At 39.1% G+C, this 21,077-nt stretch overlaps 1 protein-coding gene across 1 annotated transcript in view; it reads right to left on the bottom strand.

Moving 5' to 3' along the window:
• LOC144474589 (zwei Ig domain protein zig-8) overlaps positions 1-20,923 on the bottom strand; it is a 135,745-nt gene extending 114,822 nt beyond the window's left edge. The window contains exon 1 of the mRNA XM_078189639.1: positions 20,701-20,923. Coding sequence (XP_078045765.1) covers positions 20,701-20,923 — 223 coding nt within the window. The remainder of the gene's footprint in view (positions 1-20,700) is intronic.
• Positions 20,924-21,077: the final 154 nt, after the last annotated feature.

Here is a 21,077-nt window from a genome sequence, read left to right as displayed (position 1 = left end):
AACGTAGAATGCTACGAGACGACTAGATATTTTTGTGTACAACCACGGTAGGTTTCGATGCGAGCTCCATTTGTCACTCAGTAGATCTTGAAACGGTGTTCGATCTCGTGCCAAGTCCGCTGAATTATGTTCGGAGTTACCGTAGCAATGGCCGACGCGATCCTATCCCGTAGATCCTAGAGATTCCGAATCTCCGCCGTATACAATGTTCTTGACGTATCTTCGCCTAGGAAAAAATCCATCCAACTTGGATCTAGACTTTCAGCAGGCTCTCCGTATTACTGGAGCTCCTTCTTACTTCTCCATTAATTTATAGTTATTTCACTGTAACTTCAATTTTCAGGCTTTTTAAATTTTCAGGAGAAATTCGTGAATTTCCTGTCCTCAAAGATAGCACTCTACTGTCGAAATGTATACTATAGTAAACGTTAAATAACTGTGTTAGATTTAGCAACTAACATTTTATATTTAAAGGTAATTATAGTGTTATAATAATGTTATTTATTAGTATTTTTCGTTTTAATTTACGTTGCTATGATATAAGAGTGGGTTAGGATCATAGTGGCGTGAGTTACGCTTTTCTCGTCGTGAGGAACGAAGAGTATCTCTATTTAATTATACATATGTATCTTTTCCTAGCAAAATTTATTGTTAAGATAATTTAGAGTTAAGCTTATTTATAATAACTTTATAATTTATTTCACTCGTCTTTTTAATGTCTTAATACACATAGAATACATTTTCAGATATAAGTCAAAGTGTCGACATTGTGTCTTGCCACGATCCTAACCTACACATATAATTATTATCCTTACTTTTATACTAACATTCGCTTATGCACGAACCTTAAAATCCTCTCTAATATTTAATTCTTCACGAAATCTCTAAATTAATTGCCACAACAACATTATATCTAAATTGAATCACTTTTGCCTTTCGTGAATCTTACAATTAGATTTTCAATCGATTTCGAGGTTCAATTTTCATCTGTTCCGAAAACAGCGATAAAAACGAAAACATTTCACAACGATCGACCAAATGATTTTTGTCCAGGTGGATGCACGTTGCGCCACGCCGTGCCGCGTCGCACGGGAATGAGAAAGCAACGCGCGCGCGACAGCGCACGGGGCGCCGTCCTCCCCCCCCGGTTCCACTAATTAAAAGCAGTTCCCTTGATCACGCATCGTGCGATTTCCGGCCTCGGAGAGCTTTTAGGGCACCGGGTTGCGGGCACAACACTAATCTTCACTCTCGCGGCGGAATCTGCTGCCCTTACGGTAAATTAATATGCAACGACGGCATAGAATTTTTTGCCCCGACAGCGGATTTTATGCATTAACGTCGTGCGGGATTAGCTGAACATATACAATGCCGCGGGAGAGAGAGGGCGGAATTAATAAAGTTTAATGCGATTTTTAGTTTATTTAGCCTCGGTTGTTTTAGTTTATTTACGAGCGAACTGCTTAACTCTCGTGCGATACGCCGCGGGATTAAGAGATCGCTTTAATTGCAAATCATGGTCGAAAAATAACCGAGTCCTGATCTCCGGCAACTTTGCGTAGAAAAATCTAATTTTGAAGCGTTATTATTTAAGTTTATTATTAATGGATCTTTATATCGGTACTATAGACTGATGTAAGTGTTTAAAAAAATTATAAAATTATGTACTGTTAAAAAGGAATTCCAGAGGAATTTTATCGTATTTTTAGCATATTTAGCAATAGTTGAAGAAATTATAGCAGGCAACGTTATAGTGATTAAAACAAACATAATTTATCTTCTGTAGTAGACGATATTCCGCATTTATTAAAATCGAAATTATTAGAAAAATTTTCAATCGATTTGCAGTACACGGCGGTGGCACGAGGGTCATGTTATTTTATATGACACTCGGAGAGGAGCGGAGAAGATTTAATTTTCTTCTTATAAGTGTTATCCTGGTATTTGTGGATGTAAATCGACGATGAGAACGGGATTAGGGACCCTCGCCAGGATCAAGAAACTTCTCAGAATCTAGGGTTATGGCGTGGAAATGATTTTTGATGGCCTCACGTTTCCGTGATCCGATAGACCCTCTACCATAATTTATATACTTCTATAAGGCCTTGGCTAACATGTGGAAATAGTGTAAAATATCACCGTGTCAGTATTACTTTTATTATTATACTATTATACTATTATATGGTTTTTATTATACTGTTATATGGACTAGAAATTCAGATGTGAGAATTAATGTGAAAAAATCTCCATTTTCATTAATCCTGAAGATAAGGAAGCCATGTGCAATAATTATTTTTAAAGGATAAAGAGGTATGCAATTCTAAACACACGAATTTAGATAAAATATTTAATAAAAGAAATTGCAAGGAATTATATCTTTGATATATTGTGGCAGTGAGTGGTTTTCTCTTTTATTCACTTGGAAGTCACTCAGTTTTACCGACCATCATTTATTCTTATATAGATAAGAATTTAGTATTGAATTAGATATTTAATATCTAAGAGAAGAATTTAGTATTGAATTAGATATTTAATATCTAAGAGAAGAATTTAGTATTGAATTAGACATTTAATATCTAATCCAAGAATTTGGTATTGAATTAGATATTTAGTACATAATATTCAATACTTTAATATTTAATATTTAAATACACAAGCATTTCGAAATACACACTTTAATGACACAAGAGTCAAGTAAAAAGAGCTCGACATGGAACGTGTTAACTGGTAGGGCGTCCTTCAAGGAGCTAAGGAAAAGGCATCGTTGCCCTAGGGAGCGGGGACCTGACTACAGTCTGTCGATCGGTGTTTACTCTCGACTGAAAATCGCTGCCCGTACGGGCAAGTAGTTGAACAGCTCCGGCGTACAATGTATCACGCCGTAGGCTGTAGTTTTAGCTGCAACTGTATCTGCAACTACGTCGATGGCTAGCAGTAAACACCGTCAGATAGCAATTGAAGCGTACAGACGTGTTTACATTTGTATCGGCATCCTGAACTCGGTTATTACCAAAGTATAATATAATGCGCGATGCACGGGATATGTAAAACAGGAATATGTAGCGTGTAGCCAAAATGCTTCAAGTTATCAACTAAGTCAAATAAGTATCAAATAAGTAAAAACGTGGAATATTATTTACAGTTAAATCCAGATAAAATATGCACATTTATCAATTGTACATACGGTTAACATATGCATAATGGACGTTCATGATATCTATTTTCTAACAAGAGTACGATTTTTAATAAAATTTATTCGACCAACATTTGACTTTAATTAAAAGTACTTTTTCATTTTTTTTAAGAATTTATAGAAGGTTGTCTTTATGTTCGAATATACTTGAAAGTATTGTTATTACTTTTTGAAACACTTTTAGGGCATTCGAATTTAGTTGATCAATTTTTGAACCTACTCGCGAGATACTTAAACCCATCGCTATTGCATCGCATCTACGCACGCGTAGAACTTAATAATTCCTTTCAGAAGTAACGAACAGAAATATTAGAGAATTTCTATCACAATATCAATAGCGATTCTATTCGATTAAGATTCGAGCATCCTTAAAAGCGCTTTGAAAGGGTTCGAGACCAGTAGACGTTCGAGTATACTTGGAATATACTAAAAAACCCGGGCCCCGGTAGCGCGCGAGAATTTCTTTCCAGGAAATTGTACGAGGAACAAGGACGCACCGGGATATTATGTGGCACGATAACTCGAGCGGATTATTCTGTTTGCGTCTCTGCGACAGTCACGCGGGCCTGCTCCCTTCGCGCGTGTCGGAGCACTTAATTAATCCTCAATGTTCCCTGAAATGCGCACCGCGCGCGCATTGTGTCTTCAACGGCCTCCGGTATCGCGATTGTGAGCTGTCCCTTCTCCTCGTGGATTCAAGGGGGAGCATAAACAGAATCCAAAGGAGCCTTTAACGTTTCATGCTGTGCCGAGTGCTTCCCGTTGAATGCGTCGTCGCGCCGCCTTAGAACCAACCAGCCCCCACCCCACCCCGCCCCGCCGACCGCCGAGTGATGGATCACGTTAGCTGACAATTAGCGCGAGCGGGGCGCGGGCGCGTGGGAAACGCGACGACGCTCTTGGCACTGGGGCGATCCCGGCCGTGAATATAGAATTCGAGAAACGAGCTCGAAGTACTCGGGCGCCCCGGTTAATCCGTTTAGCCGAGGGGCTCGCCGTAAATCGGCGCGCGGAAAGTTGATTGCTTCGCGGTGACTGCGATCGACACGCCGGCTTTCGCGCAAAGTGCTATGGATCAAAAAAATTTAATGATGTTGTGGCAGGACTTCCTGCGCACGCGGCGGCACAAAAGTCACTGGATCGTTCATAGAATCGAATTACTTTTTGTCAACCCCTTGTCGTGTATTAACTCGTACATAACTCGTGATGGAGATTTGTAACAATAAGCTGTTGGGTACGAATTTTCATCCGTTCCTTTAACGCGTTCGTCGCCGCGTCACCCATATCTGGGCGACAGCTATGCTTCTATAGGTGCCCCGTCACCCGAATATAGGTGACGCTCTTCTTATTCAAGATTTTATTTATTTAATTCATGAAAATCCCATTTCTAACACAGGAATTTAACGGAATAAGCACCGGCAAATGTAAAATATATAAGATAAAAGTACTAAAAATTCGTACGTTATTATATTTGTTGTATATTAATTTATATTTAATGTATAAAATATAACGTTATTATATGCGTTCTGACTACCGAATTTGGGCCCGGTAAGAAACTCGAACGATTTGCGCTGGACGACGAACGTGTCAAGTAGGAATCAAATTTTATTCTCTTGTCACCGATATTTAAACATTCGAGTAGATATAAAATTCAAAGAAATTAATGCAATCGAAAGCATTCTTGGAACGTGATTAGATTTTATCTAGATTAGTTTATGTAAAGAGCGTCGAAATTGAATTTATTAAAAAATTCATGAAAAGTCGTGAAAAGTTAAACAGAACTATTCGAAATACTTGTAACAAACTCAGTTTTATTAAAATCAACCTCCTGCATCCTTTACCAATTTTATATCTTCGTTCAAACAGAACGACGACTCCGCTCAGCCTCGAATGGTAATATACTTTGCCGTCATTTAATTCCGGAATTAATTTAGATTAATTTTCTTGCCTCGCGATACTCGCGGGACCGTATTAATTGGAACGTTGCGCGGTTTTAAATATAATATGTGTTCGGGTAAATAATCGATCGATTGAAAATAAATATAATGAACGATTTCCCCACGGGAGACTCTTTACGATTCCAATAATCGCGGAACGACAAGATCGAAGCCAGGAATTTTCATCCAGCAAATAATTATACAGCTACTTTGTCTTTAAAATTAAATTAACATTGAAATAGAATTAAATTAAAATTGAATTAAAATTAAATTAAAATTGAATTAAAATTATCTTTAAAATTTAATAGTTATACAGTTACTTTATATTTAAAATTATATTAAAATAAAATTAAAATTATCTTTAAAATTTAATAGTTATACAGCCACTTTATCTTTAAAATTTGCTCACGTGATATTTTACTTTCACTTCTGTTAGTGTTTCTAAATTCTAAAAATTGTTCATTTCAGTGTCAATGACACTTTGTCAAGTACTATCTATTTTCGCTTGTACAGAACCGGAGAGAGCGTGAAAATGGCGTATCACGCGGCGACCTTAAAGCGACTTCTTGTCCAGAAAGGAATAATTAACAGGAAGTCACAGAGGCCCGGATATGGATGAACTCTAACGCGATAACCAGTACCCAGGAACTAGCTAGCGTGAACGTGTATATAGCGATAAGGTTCCTAGAGCTTCGATATTCATCTGCGAGCCAATTACCGAGTCACCTCGTCCTCTCTCTCTGTGCCAATAAATCTCCGCGGTAGTCCGGCTTTCAGAAACGTCTGCCGCAAAAAGTTCTCGAAAATTAACCGAAGCCTGTTTCGCCGTTTAAACCGGTATTAAAACCACCGGCAGGAGCGAGTCTGGGTGTCCGGGGCTCTTTGAGCGGGGCAACACGCGCGCGCCAAAATATAAAACTGCGAAAGGAAGGACAGCGAAATTTCATCCGGCGTTCGTCCCCGCGAACCGTTAAATCTGACCGGGTAGGAAACAATTTTAGGGATTTCCATTAGGTGACGGGGACCGCGCGGCGGCGCGACCGTAGTGCGGCAATCTAGCCTAAAGCCGTGGCGAAGGAACAACCCGGTTGGGGGGCTTTTAAGGCTGGCCGATCCATTATAATGCTCCCAGTGGCGGTATTACTTCCAAGCTTTTAATATCATTGTCTCCGTGACCCCGGCGCGATTCGAGTATTTCCCGGGGTGCTTTCGGTCAAAATTAAAACCTGCTTTGTGCGGGCCGATCTCGCGTGTACGGGCCACTCGGCCCGGGATCTTAGTGCCTCCGCGCGCGCCTCTGGATAATAGCTCCGGGTACCTCGAGGAAATTCTATCTGGTCGGGTCATCCTCGGGCATTCCTGTCCGCCCTGTCGTTCCTTTCGCTTCTCTCCTTCGCCTCTTCTCTCATTACCATCGGACAAAGACCCGTTTAAACGGGCTGCTCGCGAGATCTCGCCAGCCCGGTAGCTACATAATCGCGCGGAACAAGGATTTTAAATAGCGAGGAAGCGTCCCGCGATTACAAATTTCCGGGATCCCACGCCCCGATTTGTGCGCGCGACTTCGGTAACCCGACCGGAGAAGAGTTGAACGATTCTACGTGATTGCGACTACGGAAACCTGAACACGCTACTAACTTTCGGGGATTCATCTTCTGCTATTCGGAATACAGGAGGAGCGGACATTTTGTGAACTCTTGGGATGCCGTGTGGCTTGGTTCGATCATTGCGCAAGTAGGCTCGAAGCTGGAGTTGATGTCCCAAATGGTAACTATACTCGTATTTGTCTTAATCCTTTGTAACACTAATATTCACAAACAAATATAGACTCTCTAGTTCCGGTGCTATTAATTAAATTACTTTTCCAAAAATTACTTTCATTTCAATTACTTTTCCAGAAATTACTTTCATTTCAATTACTTTTCCAAAAATTACTTTCATTTCAATTAATTTTTTAAAATTACTTTTATTAAATTACTTTTTTAAAATTACTTTTATTAAATTACTTTTTTAAAATTACTTTTATTAAATTACTTTTACTATAAGATCGTTCCATGTTGCTGTAGGTGAATCGAAATACTAGTCTTCTATTATTGAGAGAAAAAATACAGAAATGGAATTAAGTAACAATTTATATACGATGAAAAAGGTTTTAATTACAATAACTGCTTCAAATTGCAAAGGAATGGCTACGGAGTATGATTGAAGAAATTAAATATATTAGAAATAAAGGGTTAGAATATGCGAAAATTGTAAAGAATTATATCACTGAAGGGTCAAATAAATGAGCAGTTTATTTTGAAAATGGCCTAGGTCGATTCAGATTTAAAAATCCAGATATTTAAAGAATCGTGTTTTGATAAATCTAAAAATATTGATAATTTATAACAGGGTAGTATTACTATTATTGCATTCCAGATGCTTCGCAAAAATGAAATAATATATAACATAGAACTATAAACATTAAAATAGTTAACATAATATTTTTAGAAAATGGCCTTAATTTAAAAATGAACGGACTCAGTATTAAAGCCGTTTAATTACGGAGTAAATGTTTTGAATTAAAAAATAAATAACATAAAAGAATAAAAAGATTTAAAAAAAAGCCTAATTCGATAAATGTCAAATAAATTATACTCAAAACGAACGAGTTCCCCTAACCAACCATATCACGAAACATCACCGTCACGCTCAAGAATTCCGTAACAATCATACCCGTATTAGGTCGCATTGCGGGCACCTAATAAATCAATGATCAAAACTCGGCTGATTAGACGGCATTCCGTTGGGCGACAGCAGCTACGATTATTCTCGATTAATTTAGCAGCCGAATCGGCCGAACGACGGGCAATATCCGTGAGAACGGTGGCTGACGAGCGGCGGCGGCGGGCGGCAGAGGCGGAGCCATTACAAGCTTTTACGCGGTCGTAAAGTCGGGAATGGAGTGACAGAGGAGAAGTTGGTCAGGAAGGGGTTGGGTCTGGCCCGATAGGGAAGGGCATGGATATTGCAAATTTGCGGGTGACGTGCGCGCGCTCGGCGCTAGGAAAAAGGCTCCGCAGAGTCGCGCGAGGGATGCGAGGGATGCGAGGGATGAAATACGAGTCGGCCGGCGGCCACCAACACGCGCGCGGAGCCGTACGTCGCGCGTACGGTGAAATCGAGCTTAACGCGTTAATAAAGGTTAGAAACGCGGGTTTATGGGGGGGCCGTTATTCGGTCGGTAATGATTCCTCGGTGTTCGAAGGTCGCTCGGCTTTCCGGTTATCCGGCGCGCGCTCTCCTGTTAACCCCCTCCTCCCTGCGTTTCAGTTCATCCTCCGCCGTTCGACACGATTCACTCCCTCTTTCTCCCACCCTTCTCGCCGTTATCCAGTTTTGTCTTTCGTTTTATTTGGTCGGAGGGGAAACGTTTGCGGTATTAAATTCCTCGTAATTGCGAGCCAGAACCGACCGGTGCATTTCGCGCGTTCTTTGATAAAACGAACTCGTTATAAGGAGATCGAAGCTTTTCTGAAATATCGCCATGGGGGTTCGAGAGCCCGGGGAGAGAGAGAGGGCGGTCGCGATAAAGGCAACGGCCAAAGGAGGGCAAAAATTTCGAATGACAAAGGAAACAATTAAACCTGTTAGTCGACCTCCTCCTCCACCTTCTCCTCCTTCTCCTTCTCCTCCTTCTCCTCTTGTACGCCGCCCCGGTATCGGAGACAGAAACAATTTCAGGAAGCAGATAAAAGGGGATACAAGGGATCCGATCGTGACTGAGTGCCGGCCGGAATTATCTTTTCATTTCAAATGGAGGAAGACGCTCGGGAAGGCTACGGGTACTTGTTGACTTTCCCGGAAAGATTCGATCCGCCCGGCTCCTCGGCCATCCGCGTTTAGGAAATTGGATATTGCTCGACATATTTTGGGAATGTCGGGAGGGAGCGGTCTGATTCCGATCTTCCTTAGGGACGACTGTATTATTGATCTTGGGTACCGTTACATTCGCAGATTGCGGATTTTATCTATTTACGAGGGGAAGGGTGAAATCCGCAGCTGTCGCGTGTGAAGAAAAATATGAAGACGCTGTTACGTCTTTATTAATTGATTGAGATGGTTAAAGGAAGAATTTCGTGCAGACAATTTTTATTTTGTATTAAAGTCGAGCAATGAAAATTTATTTCTGTTTTAAAAAATCTATTAGATTTTTTTAAATGCTCTTAAGATTTTAATTTTAATTCTTTTGCGTTTTTTGAATTTGTTTTTATTCCACTTGTTTATCTCATTAACATTGGTTTTATTATACTGTAATAATTTTGTTTGACCTAGTCAAGTTCTCAGATCATTTTAATTCGGATAATTGTTAGAAAATTATAGCTGAATTACTTGTTTCTCTATGCTTAATAATATATCCAATTATAGCAATTAATAACGTAAGTTAAATACGTATGGTTAAAATATTTAATGCAACAAGAATTTTAGACTGAACGCATATTTATTCATTCACTCGATAACGTGAGCAAATAGGACATGTAAAATTATTACGTGTATGAAATTTAACCATAAATACGTACAACTGCCAAGCGATATACATATCGAAATGGATAAATGTGATTATTATTAATATATTACAGATCTTCATTTATTTGAAATAATAAATATAAGAGCAAAACGTATACCTAAATATATATCTCTTACAATTACAAGTGAAAACAATTTATTGCTATAATTACAAATCACAATTACTGTAATTATTACACAAATAAATTCCATTTGTTTTGAATCACCAATGGAAACGGTTCATTAATTTTTCTAACGTTCAACAAGGATCATGCTATTCCCAGAGACGAGAACTGTCCATAAAGCTCATTGCCTTATTCGATGCTCGAATATTTGCTTAACCAACAGGTGCATCAACTAAATACACCATTTAATTAGCGTAGTTTTGACAAAGCAACAAAGGGGCCGGAATAAAGTGCACATTGTTTTGTTACGCGCGTTACTTATTCCGTTCTCAATATTCCGTATCCGAGCGAGTTTCCATAGCAATGGCCAGTAGAGTAGTATACCGTCCATTGAGGAGAGAGAGAGAGAGAGAGAGAGAGAGAGAGAGAGAGAGAGAGAGGTGAAATTACCACAATGTGTGGCGTGGTCTTGTATGGGTCATGTAAATATAATTTTCGGTCTATTGTATTATACAAGTAGAACGGTTTCCGAGACTGTCAACACGCGAGGGTATGTTGCTTTTCGTGGGAAAACAATTGTAAACTGTTGTAACAAGTATGTATTGTAAACTATAGCGGTGACAATTAATGATACACTAAGTTTTATCGAGCGGCTCCGGTTAGTGTTGATTGTGAATTAAGATAAACAATTCAATTTATCGTATCCACGTTACTTTCACAGAAAACATAAAATCGTCGTTTTTAAAAACACCAATTTCATTTTTATCGAGAACTAAATGTCGAAGAAAATGTGAAAACTATTCGTTCGCATGATTTAATGAATTTTTTTCCTTAAATGGAATACTATATTTTTTTACGAAAATTGAAGAATAAAGCGAAATTATTCTTTAACTGTTAGGTTTAGGTTTAATAAAGGTCAATACCTTTTTACTGTGAATTTTATTTCACCCAAGAAAAGAAAAATAACCTTCAGATCTCAAAAATGATCCACTCATAAAAAATTAAATATACTGTATATTATGCTCTTTTAAATCAGGCAACATTTGTATTAATAAATTTATTGCCTGATGTATATATTAAAAATTGCAAAAGATGCGCAAGTTGCATCCACCAACCTGTATATATATACAACAAAAAGAAAATTCTAACAAATTGTCAATGCACTTCCAAGAACGCTAATTCTTACACGATCATCCCCGTGGAACGAAGAAGCTTCGTTCTCGCGAAATATAGGAGCAAAATCTCCGTGCGGAAGGAGGGCGAAACAGACGATCGCGGAACAAAGGGGAGAGATTTGTTTTCCTCGGAATGAAATCGGAACAATCGAATTCAATTTTCCGATCCCCAAAGCGAAAGGATTCTAAGCGAGTACGTTTCCACGTTCCGCGGTCGTAACAAGCGCGTAATCGAGTCAGTAAAATTGGTTCCCCGATCAAAGAAACAATATTTCGACCGCCCCTCTGCGGAAGTAAAGATTTTTTTACCATTGAAAATTACTCGGCTATTCGGCAAACAGACGGTGCAATCACCGCCGAAAAGAAAAGAGAAAAGAGAAAGAAAGAGCAGAGAACTCCGCGTGACTTATCCGCGACGGTGTCGTAACAACTATCGGATACGGAAAGAGTTCCCGTTGGCCCGTTGTTCGACGGAAAATTGCGGCGCTTTTAATGCGCGTTGCATTTCAATCGACCCATTGGAAGTTCCATTATTCATCGGTCGACCGGCGAAATTTTCGAAATCCATCTTTTTGACTATCGAACAGAAACACGGCATTATTCGCGATCGGGTGGACGCGTAACAAAGAACGCGGCGGCTCTTTCCGCCGCCGTCGGTCGACACACAATTATTCCCCGGGAAATTTACATTTCAATTACACCGCGCATTTATTTTCGCCCGAGTGCACGGCGGAACGCTGCCACAGGATAATGTTGTCCGTTGCGTTAGAACAATACGGCCGCGTTAAGATCCGCGCTATCGCTCTCGTTTGCCGCGCCGTTTCGGCGATATATTTTACCCTAACGCCCGGCAAAAGTTTTATCAGACCTGCACGACGCGGGAATAACAAATGCGAGAGAGTAGAGATACGGTGTGGAGTGTGTAAAATTAAGTCTGGGGTGGCTTGTTGAAATTATTGAACTGCTGATCAGCATAGGCAAAATGTTTTATGATATATTATACGTTTATTCTATATTGTATTTGTATATTATTTTGTATTACTATTTTATATCATTATAGTATATTATTATGTCATATTATATTACTTTATATTATCATACTATATTATGTTATAAGTTTACTGTGTATTATATTTGTATGTTATTTTATATTATTATACTATATTATATTATACGATACATTTATTGTACATTGTATTGTATATTATCCACAGTAACGCATATTTTATACGTGGAATATATTAAATATAAAAATAGAATTACCATTTCTATTCCCAAATATTTAAAAGATATTTTTACAGGAAATTTATACATATAATTATAATCAAATTAAGTACATATAATTTAAAATAATTTCTTCCATGTAAAGCAATATTACTTCTATATTATTGCATAGTGTAAAACCATAAATTTAACGTTATCCAGTCATCGTTCACATAAAACGAAAGATAACCTAAAGAAGAGACGTACTAACCTCAAAAGTATTCGATCGACTCGAATAATTTTTGAACAGCGAACAATGCACCTTCTTGCGGCCCGAAGCCTCGCAGCAGTTGATTGGATTTATCGGATCGGTCGGGGGCGCGGCGGGCGCTTCAAATCCGCCGGCGAGATTAGCAAAAACATCAATTAATTGCAAGGAGGAGAAGAAATCGCGCATTGGCAAATGTTTGACCGCGGGGATTCGGTGTAATTCGCGAGGAAATCAGCAAATTGATTGCAGCCAGGCAAATATTGCCCTGTACTGCCTTCAGGTGGGATAGATACCGAACTTTCGGTAGCGAACCGGTTCGCAAATATTTCCGCTTCCCCGGGCACGGCGTCGGCTGCGAGCGGGGCGGGGGGGGGGGGGGGGGGGCAGGGGAGTCGGTTCGATGCTTATACGGGAAACCCTAGCCCTTGTTTACACACCATTATTGCAGCGTTGAACGCCTTACGGGATCTCTTCGCGGCCTGCAAACTGCGCGATCGTTAACGGCGGATCGGGCCGATTCGATCCCGATGATTGTTGAACTCTCGATTTCATTGAAACGTCGACGGGAGCGCGGCGCGGAAGCGATGTAACCTCCGGCTCTAGTGCTAAACCGACCTATTTGATGTTTTTTTTTTTCTTTTTCACATCGTGATTGCAGTTATCAGTTTTACAGTGGATTATTTTTGCACGTTGTTGAAACGGTTAAGAACTTGGAATTTTTGCTATTTTTAGTTAGAGCGTGAAAAATTCAGGAATTCGCGTGTGTAACGAAGGGTGAACTAATTCTATGGCGTTGCAATGCTACGTCGCCCGTCGAGGTATACTTGAATGGAACTATCAAACCAGGTCTTTGATTTTTTGTTCACGGTTGCTGATATTATAACAACGTCGAGATCAAATTCTTTATTTAAGTATATATTATAAATAGAATAACTCGTTGTCCTAAAACAATATATATTTATCACGTTTATAGCTCGTCAGTTCAGTGTTAAAAATCTTCTATGATACCCTTTTATATATCAAAAGAAGAATATGCATTTAATAAAATATTTTAACTTGTAAGAGAACTTAGAGTAAATTAAATAATAAAATATCCATAAATATAGTAATAAAATAAGTAAACAGCAAAGTTTGTTGTGCAAGTAATTTTTGCTTTGAGCTCAGAGTTCTACCCTCGTTAAAAAATTCCACGAATAAAGAATTATATTCTCTGCCACGGTAGAGAATGCGCAGTTTTCGATTCTATAGTTTCGAACTACGTCACGGATCTAGTTTGTGTTTTTTCTGTTATTCCCCTCGACAGAAAGTTTGGATACAGTGGTTGAAATTTCATACATTCATCGTACACAACACGTGCAATCTGCGGAAATTCGTGAAATAGAATTTAAATAAATATCAATACTTTCAATATTCAATTTACTAAAACTATTCATTAAACATTTAAATATTCGTCGAGGTGCCATATATTCTTTAAATCTTCTTAGAAACAAGATTAATAAATATTTGAATTAATATATGATATATTTTTACAAAATTAACGTACACTGATTTTACGATCAAATATAGATTAATAAATAAATTAGAGACTAATCTGCATTGTTTCCCATCCGAGCAGACTAGATACTGTCAAAGCTATATTAAACATTAATTTTAAAAATTAATTATGTTAAAATTTGACTGCCATAAATTCTTCAAAATAAAATACAGAAAAATCGAAGAAGCAGCCACTTCACTAAACTTCGACTTTTCCGTCCCACTTCGGCTTCGAAGTCGCGGCGCTTTTTAAAGTTACAACATCAACAGCGAACGCGTCGAACATCCACAGTGTTCCCGAAACAGTAGCGTTCAAATACCTTTTTGGATCCGTCGTGTGTACTCGCGACGGAAGCCCGGCGAAACAGCGAAGTTCGATCAACAGCGGTCGCGCGATAGACGAAAAGACTTTAACGACGCCCCCCTTTTTTTCTCCTTCGTGGAAAAAAGTTTCACTTTGCCCGCGGAATAAGTAAACCGCTAACGAACGACACGGTTCCGTTACAAGTTCTCGCTCGGCCAAAAAAAATAAATAAAAAGAAAAACAGGAAACAGGAAGATTTTATTAGCAGAGAGAAACCGGGCGGCGGGGGCGACCACCCCTATTTATCATCGTTAGGAGAAGTTGCGAGCGGCTCTTATCGGGACACTTTCCGCCGGATTTGCTACCGAGCAATCGCGATCAACGAGTTACAAGCTCGATGGTCTGCCGATCGTGAGTAATTACTTAACAAAGGCGGTAGCAGTGTTCTATAGACAATCGCGCGATTTTTTTCGAAATCGTCGCTTTGGAGGTTAAGGTTTGGAAAATGGTACAAGATCTGCGTTCTCAGAAACAATTCTTCATTTACAATTTCTCAGTTACAATTTGCAATAAATTAATAATTAATCTTAGAGGTTTAAGTATTGTCTACTAAACAAATACTTGCAGGTTAGAAGCATCAAAAACCCATTAAAAGATATCAAAAACCCAAAAAGGCGAGACTCGTCTTAAAAAGCGAATTACTCGTCGCAGTAATACGTTGATAAATTGCACTTCCAATTGCAAACAAAATACGTATACTTTACAATCTCAAACGAGCGAGACGTTTAGGTGAACCACCTACAACACCAAAGACTTATCGAATGGCGCAGGGTTGAACGCATGAAATTGCTTTCCATTGTTCCCCGTGCCTTCGCACGTTCGCCCCTCCCACCCGGTTCGATGAAATAATAATTACCATCCGTCGCGGCCGGGTTTCTTATTATTCCCGTAACAATATTACACAAAGGAGGGGGGGGGGGCGGCAGGGGATCCGCTAATAGGTTTTACGTTTCCGCGTAACGGGCCCGCCTTGAAAGCGAGCCATCACGGCCGATTGATTACCATACGATTTTAATTAAACGTTAGTACGCAGGAGGCGCACGCGCGGCTAATTACAGCCCCCCCCCCCCCCCCCCCCCCCCCCCCCCCCCCCTTCTCCCACCTCCTACGTAACAATTAGTTAATTCTAATCTGAATCTGCCCCAGTTCCGTTGGCCGTTGCGCGAAATTTAAGCCACGCTTAAATCCTGGCCGGTTGCCAATTGAACACCTGGGATTGGTTTATACCGGTTTCCAAGTTAAGCCGCGGCGCGTCGAACACGGCTTTGATTACGCGAGATTGCTTCTTCGACTTGAATTCCCCCGGCCGGCTTAAGCGGCGTCCTTTTATTCCGCCGGAACCGAAACGCCGCCACCACTCTCCCCGGGCTCGCGCGAATGATCTTGATAATTGTTATTGTACGATTCGATGCGGCAACACGCACGTTCTCTGCTCGCGGGGGCACGATCCACCTCGGACTGCGATGCCAAGGAAACGCTCCTAGCGGGATTACGTTTCCATCGTGAATACGGTTAGGTTAGAAAGTTTACGTGCTCTTGTTAAGGTTCAAATATTTTGGGAAGAGATTTTACGCGGTTCGGGGTATTCAATGATATGCGAAGCCTGTCAGTGATGATTGAAATGTAAAAGTATGGTAGAAAAATCGTGTTGTTTTTTATATTATATTTATGATTTTTATTTATTTTTCATATACACGGTTCGGTATATTCAATGATATTCGACGCCTTCCTGTGTTAATTAAAAGGAAAAAGTATGGTAGAAAAATCATATTGCTTTTTATATTATGTTTGTGACCTATATTTCGTTGTAACTTCTGTATTGTAAATTTTCTGTATAACTAAATATTATATAAACCATATAAAGATCATAGTAGATAAAATTGAATGTAAATACAATAAATTAAATTAATAATAAGAACTAGATAAGCTCAAAAGAATTGGTAATACATTTTTGTATTATCTCAACATAACCTTGACATAACTTTTGTATTGTAAATTATATGTATGCCTAAATATTATATAAACCATGTAAAGATCATAGCAGATAAATACAACAAGTTAAATTAATAATGAAAACTAGATAAGCTTAGAAGAACTGGTTATGTCTTAACAAAACTTTAACATAGCTTCTGTATTAAAATTTATCTAAATATTATATTACATTAATTGTAAATTATCTGTATGCCTAAATATTATGTAAATCGCGCAAAAATCGTGGCAGATAAAATTCAATATAATTAAATTAATAACAGAAAAACCAGATAAATTCAGAAGAACCGACAATACATTTTTGAAAAGAAAATTAATTGAGATATCGTTGAAAAGGTATCAACGTTCCAGCAGCATATTTTCATATTTAATTTTCTACCTCCGTCGCTTCTCCGATAAACGAAAAACAAATAATTACAGTATCCCGCAAAGGAAGCCGTAAATACGGTGTAATTTATTGTAATAGAAGTATGGTTAATCACGGGTATCTTGCGCGCGGTAAAAGGGCCGGGGGAAAGGAGAAAAAAAAAAAGGGAAATCACTTTTCCGCGGTTTTTACGGCGGGCAAAAAAGTTTCAAATTACTTTAACCTCGGGCGAAAGTTTGCTCTTCCCCAATGAAACTCTGAACTCTCGATACAGTTAATTTAAGATTCAACGCGTTTACGTGTACGCCGCGGTTAATAATCTCTCCGCCGAAAGAGAGCGTAACAATTTTCCTGTAAATAACAATCCCGGAGGGTGGTTTTGCCCGCACCGCGGATGAAGTATTACGGCGCGCTCGAGGTGATCCGTTGGTTTTTCGAATGAAATTGCTATTGCTGTTGAAAGATTGAGCCGTTGAAAGAGTATAACTCTTCATGCATTTTTACTTAACCTCTACCCCCCCCCCCCCCCCCCCTCTCTCGCTCTCTTTATAAAGAATGTATGAGATTACGGTTCGAAAAATATCTCATCGCGTTTGAACGTGCTTGATAGCAATTCGCGAGAATAATTACGATTTATGGCTGTTGAAAGTAATATTAAATCGGATGGTTAATGAAATATAAAAATATGTTGCGCCAATTTCAGCTGAGAATTGAAGTGTATTTGTTAATTTTGAAATGTTTCGAATATTTGTAATTCAAGGCAGGATAAAAGAAATAAATAGAAAATTGTAATACATTTTAGATGCACGCTGGTTAAACAGGTCGCAACTGGTTGATAATAAAATTATAATCAATTGTTATTAATCATAATCGACTGCAGTTAATCGTAATCAATTTTGACTAACCGTAATCAATTACAGTTGATCATAATCAATTTCAACTAATTATAAACAACTGTAAATAGTCATAAACAACTGTAACTAATCATAATCAATTATAACTAATTTATAATTAACTGTAACTAATCATAATCAACTGTAACTAATTATAATCGTTTCCAATTAATCACAATCGACTACAATCGATCTTAAATAATAAAACTACATACATTTAACTTAAACAATAATTATCGAACGATTTCTAACTAACTCGGGGCGCACTCATAAAATACTATAGAATTTGGAACGAAAACGTCCTCGCGCAGAAACGAAACGCGAGCAAACTTCCGTCCGGAATAAATCGCTTCTACAAAGGTAAATTCATCGGAACGTTCAGTTTTAAGAGGTATTAGGTTGCAGCGCAGGATAAATCAAGCATTCGAACAGACCGTGGGGGTGGGAGGGGTGTCCCCCAAGTTGAAATTACTACGATCTTTGAGATCTTATTCACACAAATTCTGTCGTCCGCTAAAGGTTGGGAGCCGGGAGCCAGTTCTCGTGAAATACTTTAGAATGTTACTCCGGGATTATATCCACAGAGTCCCCGATCTTCAAGCATTAAGACTATTGAATATAGAGTGGACAAAGTTATCCGAGTTCGGGGGGCAGGGGGAACCGAACTAAGCCGAAAGTTTCCAGCTCTCGCGCGGATCGGGATTCTCTTTGACGAGTCTTAAACTCGCGGTATCTGGCCGGCATGGCCGCCTCCCGCCGTATATCCCCCGTCGACCGTTCGATACGGGTCTCGTTCGAGTACACGCCCGGCGAAAACCGTCGCGATCCTTGGAATATACAGTAATGTTTCGATTTCTGTCGCAATTTTTCGGTTCTACTCCTGTCGCGGTGCTATTCCTACGCCACTGTAATTTATCGATTTCTTCGCTACGCCGATGCCGAAGTTCGACGGAGTCGATGAACACGTGTGCTGCGGCACGCGCCGCGGCTCCTTTGACTCTAATTCCCGGAAGACAACTCATAATACTATAACAAAACTTTTTTAATTTTAAAATTTTAAAACTGAATTTCTTTTTAACATATTGCTGATAATTTTCTGATTAAAATGAGACTAAACATGACATTTTACCGTTACAATTTTACCGTTTTCTTCAATAACCGTGACGTGTCACAAAGTTAAGATTTCTAAGAGAATTTCATAATAGCATTTCGAAAAAGCCTACAGGCAGGACGTGCCGTAAACCGGGATAATCCGAAGGGTCATCCTGGTCGTGTACGCAACGGTACCGAAACCGTAGGAGGTTGACCTGGACGATTTCCCATAGCAAATTACCAATTTATTAATAATTAGCAATTAAACCATCTTTCTATGAATCTGCAAACCATTTTTTTCGTTATCGGTGCTGAGTTTCGAGGAGCTCGTATCTAAACAGCTTCTCACTGTTCAACCATCCTTACTCCAAGGTCCCTTCAAATTCCAGGATTGATGGAAAAAATACAGTAAATTGTTCCGCCACACTTTCCGTCAAACGCGTAGAATTCTAAATGTCTCGAAATCGAAGCGATCTCAAAACCTACCGCATCGAAGTCGTCGCGATGCTTACAGTTCCTGTCGCGAATGCGTGTCCGATTGATTCACTTGCGGTCGCGACCTCGAAGCGATTTTCTAYACTTACCGTCTCGAAATCGAGGGAATATTTGCACCTATCGTCTCGAAATCGAGTCAGTCTTTACATCTACTATCTCAAAATCGAAATTAATATCTATACTTTTCTCGAAATCGAAGCCATCTGAAAACCTACCGCGTCGAAGTCGTCGCGATGCTTGCAGTTCCTGTCGCGATTGCGTGTCCGATTTGATTCACTTTCTGTCGCCACCGTGTGGCCGATGGCGTATAGAGAAGGCTACACTTGCTGTCGCTCGAATTACACAATACCATATATAGCATTGTCTTTAATACTTCTTTTTGACTTTAATACTTCTTTTATAATTACGAATCGGTTTTTTTAATGTTTTTTTTCGTAAATAAAATAAAATACTTGATTCGTATAATGAATAAATACGGTGTAAAATATGTCGTGTTTGGTATCATTTTAATTTGAAAAATCTGACCAATATATTAAACAAATTTTCATGTATAAAAAATTGGAAATAAGAAAGTTAAGTAATCGTTTTTATGTTAGCGTTACAATGTATGTATTCATAGTAATCTACGTCGGCATGCGGCGGCTGCCTCTCAGGTTACAATGTAGTTTCGTTCGCCTCGAGTCTCGTTCCATCTCTTTCTTTTATGAGATGTCCCCAAATACAAAGGCGAGCCGCGACGATCGATAATCATGTCTTCGGATTCAGTTCGTGACGACTTTCGATTCCTACTTGGCGACACTAACTGAATCATTACTGTACGACTGTCGCTATATGCATACATATTATATATACAGGGTGTCCCAGTTATTAGGGTTCAAACTTTGTCAATGTATTCTATGGCACAAAGTGAAAAAAAAATGTTTATGCAAACATAGGTTATATAGTACTTTGTTAAGAAGTTATAACAAAAATTCGTTGCTTATCTAAGACATTTAATAGTCCGCATTTGACTTGGTTTTACGGTACGTCAACCACTATTGGGACCTTCAGTTAAAATTTTACTAAACCTAATAAATCTCATTAAAACAGAAAGTTTCGCTAAATCTCAAAAATAGCCTGAAATCACGTGCGCACAGTGATCATAAACTGTACCTAAAACCAGCCTTAGTACCCTGCAGCGACGCGCACTGGCTGCGATTCTTCGAATTCTTTACACTACAGCTATCACTGGCGAAAATTCATTTCAATGTTCCGTGACCTCAGTTAGTAAACACAGCTTATATAAACACACTGAAAAACACAATATTGTTGATCTAAGTAACAGCAAGTTGATTAGTATTCCTTTTTTGAATTTTTGTTATAACTTCTTCACAAAGCTCTATACAATCTATGTTTACATAACAGTTTTTTCTTACTTTGTGTCATAGAATACACTGACAAAATTGTAACCTTAGAAACTGAGTCACCCTGTATGTATATATGTATATACGCTCGTAATAAATCTTAATCGAAACTCACGGATCACGTTCAGATGAACGATGTGGCTGATCGGCGTCGCCGTGGAGACCTGGCACTCGTAGAACCCGGTGTCCCGGATCTGCGGATACTTGATTTGGAGCGTCCAGTTGTCCGCGTGTGCACTGTGGATCACTCGAAATCGTTGATCGTTCGTGTACGTGTACTGACCGACCGTGAGCAAATGGGTGTCCCTGTGCCGTATCCAGGACACTTGTAACGCCATCTGCGAAAAGGGAATACACAAATATTTACAAAACCGTTCGGCTGTATGCTAGGATGTTTCGAGGAACAGCGGTCGTTTCAAGGAGAAGCGGTCGTTTCAAGATCAGTGACTAAATATTACGACTAAATGTTATATAAAATATGTAGAAATCGTG

This window comes from Augochlora pura, chromosome 2 (assembly GCF_028453695.1).
Source record: "Augochlora pura isolate Apur16 chromosome 2, APUR_v2.2.1, whole genome shotgun sequence".
In the NCBI taxonomy this organism is placed as follows: domain Eukaryota; kingdom Metazoa; phylum Arthropoda; class Insecta; order Hymenoptera; family Halictidae; genus Augochlora; species Augochlora pura.
The sequence above is the reverse complement of the archived record's forward strand: the minus strand, read 5'-3'. Positions and strand labels throughout refer to the sequence as shown.